At 47.8% G+C, this 5,091-nt stretch overlaps 1 protein-coding gene across 1 annotated transcript; it reads right to left on the bottom strand.

Moving 5' to 3' along the window:
• Positions 1 to 429: 429 nt before the first annotated feature.
• Positions 430 to 3,536, bottom strand: LOC120318359 (potassium voltage-gated channel subfamily D member 1-like). The gene is made up of 2 exons (XM_039365846.1): positions 3,313 to 3,536; positions 430 to 2,168 (listed from the first exon to the last, which is right to left on the bottom strand). The coding sequence occupies exon 2, from the start codon at positions 1,546 to 1,548 to the stop codon at positions 430 to 432; it is 1,119 nt and encodes a 372-aa protein (XP_039221780.1). The 5' UTR covers positions 1,549 to 2,168; positions 3,313 to 3,536.
• Positions 3,537 to 5,091: the final 1,555 nt, after the last annotated feature.

Raw genomic sequence — 5,091 nt, 5'->3', positions numbered from 1 at the left:
TGAAGATAATGCCGCATTGATCTCAGAATCAATTAAAGGTGAGGGCACATGTTCTCTCTTTCATTTGGCACAGTCACCTTTTTGCCACCACTTTATACGAATGTCTGGGGAAAAGGCTATCTGGACCCATTTGTAGCTGACATAACTTCCAAACCAGTCTAGTGGTTTACCCATCTCCTAATTGCTTGGCTCTCATTTCTACTCTGGAACTGACAAGTTCTTAATTCCTGGAGCTCATTATCTGACAATAGCCTGGTCTTAGGGTACATTAATTAACCGCGAAGCCAGAATGCCATTAGATATCAACCTAATAATCAGCTTCCAAAAGAAATGTAATTTTGGAGATTTTTTTTTCTATTTGAGCAGAGAGAAGAATAAGATAAATAGTGTAGAGCTGAGGCCTTGGGGCTATGTTTAACAGTGGGTAACTCACCCAAGTGTGGTCATGGTGACGATAGTGTACCAGAAGGCAGCAGGGATGCTGGTGAAGTTGGTCTCCGTTGTGCTCTTTTCAGCATAGAACATAACTGTAGCAAAGATGATGATAGCCATAGTGAGGGAGAAGAGAAGGAAGCCCAATTCAGAGGCACAGCTCTTAAGCGTATAGCCCAAGATCCTTAGGCCCTGTGAGTGGCGCGAGAACTTGAAAATGCGGAAGACGCGGAAGACTCTCAGGGTCACAAAGGCCCCAGAGACATTCTCGTTTTCTGGCATCACCAGCCCAATGTAATAAGGCATGATGGCCACAACGTCAATGATACTCATCACACTCTTCATGAACTTAAATCGACTCGGGGCAGCAAAAAGCCGCATGAGATACTCAAAGGTGAAGATGAGGACACAAGCCGTGTCCATGCAGAAGAAAGCTTTGGGGAAACGATCTCCACAGGACATGCTCCTCTTCGTCCCAGGAGGTGGCCGACACGGGATTGTCTCCACCACGTTGGCAATGACTGAGACGGCAATGAAGAAACCAGTCACATAGTAGAAGACCAAAGCCATGGTGCTGGTGTGGGGGTTCTCAAATGCTCTCCAGAGCTGTTGGCGGAATGTGCTATCTGGCGGCAAGGCAGTGTCCTTGGCAATCTCGGCTTCTTCGTCCTCAGCCAGGCGCTCTGCATTCTCCTTCTTGCGATCTCGGTATTCCTCCAAGCAGCAGTCACCAATCAGCTCTGGGATGATTCCATAAAAGGACAGCTCTTCATCAAAGGCCTGTATGCACTCTTGGCGGGGGTAATGGAGTCTGCCGGTACGATAGAAGTTGAGAATGTGCCGAAACATCTCTGGGTCACGATCAAAGAAATATTCCTTGCTGTCTTCATCGAAAAAGAATTCCTTCTCGGAACTGCCTAATAAGGTGTCTGGATAACGGTCAAGGGTATTCTTCCACGTTTGGAAGCGTTTTCCACTAACGTTGACCACTAAGATTTCATCATGGCGGCGTCTCGGGTCCAGAGGAGGCTTGGGCATAGGCTTCTTGGCCAGTGGGAGCCAGCCCACAGCTGCTGCCCGGGCAAAGGGCAGCCAGGTTGCCACTCCTGCAGCCATATTGTATAAGCTGTATCACCATCAAACCTTCTATGCTCAAAGACTTTTGGTAAATAGGGGCTGTCTATCCTTCAGTTGGTTACTTTGGCCAGTGTCAACCATAAGTCACTGAGTTAGAGGGTCTCAGTAGGAATGTAACCATCCAGATTAGTTCTGTGCAAAATATCCAGGCACAACAAAGTAGCGTATTTATCCCAGTAAGGATGGTGACGTTTTTTCCTCCTGTGTAAAAATATCCAAGCTGTTTTCAGTGGATGTTAACAAATCTGGATGCATTAGAAAACTTGCTGTCAAGCAGCATTCCAGCTCTGTAATCAGATCAAGATACTCTACTATCAATAATTGTGGAATCAGAAAGAGATAATGCAGCTGACAGGGGTCTTCTCCATAGTTTGTGCCTGGTGACAGATTAATTTGACCATTTGGTTCTGTGCAGACTGAACATAATAGACACTCCTCTCTGGAAACCTGCAATGGATTATATTATTCCGCTGTTCTTTGTCTTTTGATCCTTTCTTCCTGTTGGCAGAGAAAATGGATGGCAGGCTACCAAGATGGGATGGGGAGGTAAAAGAAAGGGGCTCAATTGATACCTTCACCTTTAGGGAGGACACACATTGCTGTAGGAAGGGTGGGGGGGTGAGAGAGAAAAATAGAGAAACAGACAAACTATGAGAAAACATAACTATATGCCATTAAATTATGGCATTTGGAGTGAATGCAGCAGTTCTTAAGTTATTGCACTACTCCTGCTTTGAAAACTAAAACCCAAAAATATTATATGAGAAATTTGGTTTAATTAGCTGCTAATCCTAAGAGGCATTTGTTTGGATTCCAGTCTTTTGACTGCATTTTTGAGAAGAGATACTTAGAAGCTGGCCAAGGGAATGAGATCCACAATTGCACACCATTTCTGAGGAAGGCACCTTGAAACCAGCTCTTAAGATAACTACGTAAATCCTTCTCCAGAGCTAGAATAACATCTAGGAATCTAGAGCCCAAATGACTAGAGGAGCCAACAGGACCTATTTCATATTGTAAGAGTCAAAAGGCCACTGACAAAAAAGTATGATGACTCTTCGTAATGCTGTGTCCAAGATGTGGCATGAGGAAGCTTTGTCAAAGAGTTTGGTGAAGGCAAAGGAACACTTGTCATTTCTCTGTACCTACTAGGATGTTAAAAACTGCTGTTTCTCAGGGCAAACTAGCAACAGCCCCAGAGAAAGGAGGTTGGGGAGAGAAAAGGGCATTTCTCAAGAAAGGCCCACAGGATCCAAACAAACTTTCCCATTAACTGTCTCCTTGGGCCAAGAGTTCCCACCTCTAACTGGAAGCTAGACTTGAACTATAACAAGCCTACCTCTTTATAAACCATTTGAATTTTAAAACAATTCCAGTAAATGAAGGTGCAGGGGAAAACTGGAAGGAGGGGGATGGGAATCAAGAAAAGAACATGGCAAGACTTAAGGCAGGAGGAAAAAGAACAAGGCAAGTTTGAAAATAGAAAAGACAAAAATCCAGAGGGAGGGAGGGAGGGAGGAAGCGAGGAAGGGAGGAAGGAAGGGAGGGAGGAAGGAAGGAAGGAAGGAAGGAAGGAAGGAAGGAAGGAAGGAAGGACAAATTTAGAGAAGGCAGTGATCCCTGATGGAATGGTGGCAACTCCGAGGAGCAAAAGCATCAAATCTAAGATGCTGAAGAGTGAAGAAGCCCAATCTAACTGATATCTGGAATAATTGGGTGGGGAGGCTAACGCAAGGCTCTTACCCCAGAGATTGTCCGAGAAGCAGGCAGTAGCCTGACCACCACAAATCCCGGTGGGTAGTAATGGGATTCGGGTCAGGAGGTGCCGAGCCGCCCCCAGGACGCAAGCGACAAGGCTCCGGTTGCCCTCGGCGGTGCCAATCCTCATCGCTCCCCTCGGCTCGCCCGTCTGACTGTGCCGCGCTCCCACCCTCCAGGAGCCGTGTGTGTGTGTGTGCGCGCGTGTTTGTGTATCTGAGAGTGTGTGCGCGAGTGTGGGTGAGCTGCATTCGGCAGGGAGGGGGCAGAGCGAGCGGTTGGCAGCAGCGAGTGGCTGCATCGCAGGCGGCGGAGGCGCGCACCCCAGGCAGAGCTCGGGCCGGCCGGGGGCCAGCAGAAGCAGGGAAGACGCAGCCTGGAAGGGGTGGTGGTGGCGGCGGCAAGAGGCTGGAAAGACGGAGGCGGGAGGAAAGGAGTGAGACTAATGGTCCGGAATGGAGGGAAGGATAAGAACGGGGATACACGGAGGAGTTCAACAGGAGAATAAAGCAAAAAGATAGGATAGATACAGAGGAGAATCTGGCGTTAAGAGGAAAAAAGAAGAACGACCGGGAACAGAAAAACAGCTTGCTAAAATAACCTAGGGGAAAAAAAATAAACCAGATATCTTAAGAGTGCATCAAGAGGGACCGGGATGCTCTGGGAACTGGTCAGAAACTAGAGATAGGTAGCTGCAGGAGACAGGAAGCGGGGGAAAGGATTGGAGAAGCGTCCGATCAACAGATATCACTTCCAAGCCACAGAAAAGTGCTTTAGAGACGAAGGAGGCAGAAGCCCGGGATGGGCCAAACAGCAGGTGTGAAAGAAGTCTGGCGGACCGTCGAGATTTCTGGCAAGCAGAAAGGACGATCGGGCCCTTCCAACGCCTTGAAGTACCAGACTCCTGTCCACTATCAAGGGGTCTCCATGTATCCTTCTCTTTCCTATCCTCCGCCCCCTTTTGCTTCCGCTGGAAACCTACTTCCCAGTCCTGCCGTTTAGACCCGGGCTTATTCCCTTTCCGACCGCGGCTCAGAAATTTTGCACGATGCGCAGAGCTGCTGTCTTACGTTTATGAGCCTCCATAGGAATTTCAAATTTGGTGCCATACAGGATAAGTACAAAGGGGAGGAGGATCAGGGAAAGAGAGGGCATAATGCTACAGGGCGGGAGGGGCGAGCTTCTCTCAATGAATCTAGGCTGCCGCTCCTCCTTCCGAGCTCGCACAGAAAAATCCCGGGCTTCTCCTCACAGCGCCCCCTCTGGAGACCACGGGGAGCGTTGCTTGCGGTAAGCAGAGCCTCTGAACCCGCGCTCTTGTAGAGCGCACCCTAGTCTGTCTGACAATTGGGTTCATACAGCTTCCGCAAAATCGAAGAGGTGATAAGATCCCAAAGGAGAGTGTTCTCCCTCTTAAGGCGAATACCCTCCAAAACAATTCCCCTTCCCCCGGGGAAGGCTGGGAATGCTGGGAAAGCCTTGGTGGTTTTCTACATCCAAATTCCTTTTCTGGAGTGGGAGCAAAGGTAGTAGTAGGGCCTAAACTGGCACAAAGCAGACAGCCTACATTCCGCTAAATTCTTGATCTTGCTAAATGCTGTGAGGTGTTTGTTGTTGTTTTTTTTATTTCTCTTCATCTGAACTAATACATACAGTACTGGAGATGAACAATAAGTACAGTAACACAGAGAGGACAATGTTTTATTAAGTTAATGTTATGATTGCTGTGGTGTTTTTATGATTTCTAAGTTTTGCTGTTTTATT

Source organism: Crotalus tigris, unplaced genomic scaffold, assembly GCF_016545835.1.
Source record: "Crotalus tigris isolate CLP2741 ecotype Arizona unplaced genomic scaffold, ASM1654583v1 scf7180000020200.116860, whole genome shotgun sequence".
Taxonomy (NCBI): Eukaryota; Metazoa; Chordata; class Lepidosauria; order Squamata; family Viperidae; genus Crotalus; species Crotalus tigris.
The sequence above is the reverse complement of the archived record's forward strand: the minus strand, read 5'-3'. Positions and strand labels throughout refer to the sequence as shown.

Coding starts and splice junctions, on each gene's coding strand:
- LOC120318359 (XM_039365846.1), bottom strand. CDS start 1,548: ATGGCTGCAGGAGTGGCAACCTGGCTGCCCTTTGCCCGGGCAGCAGCT.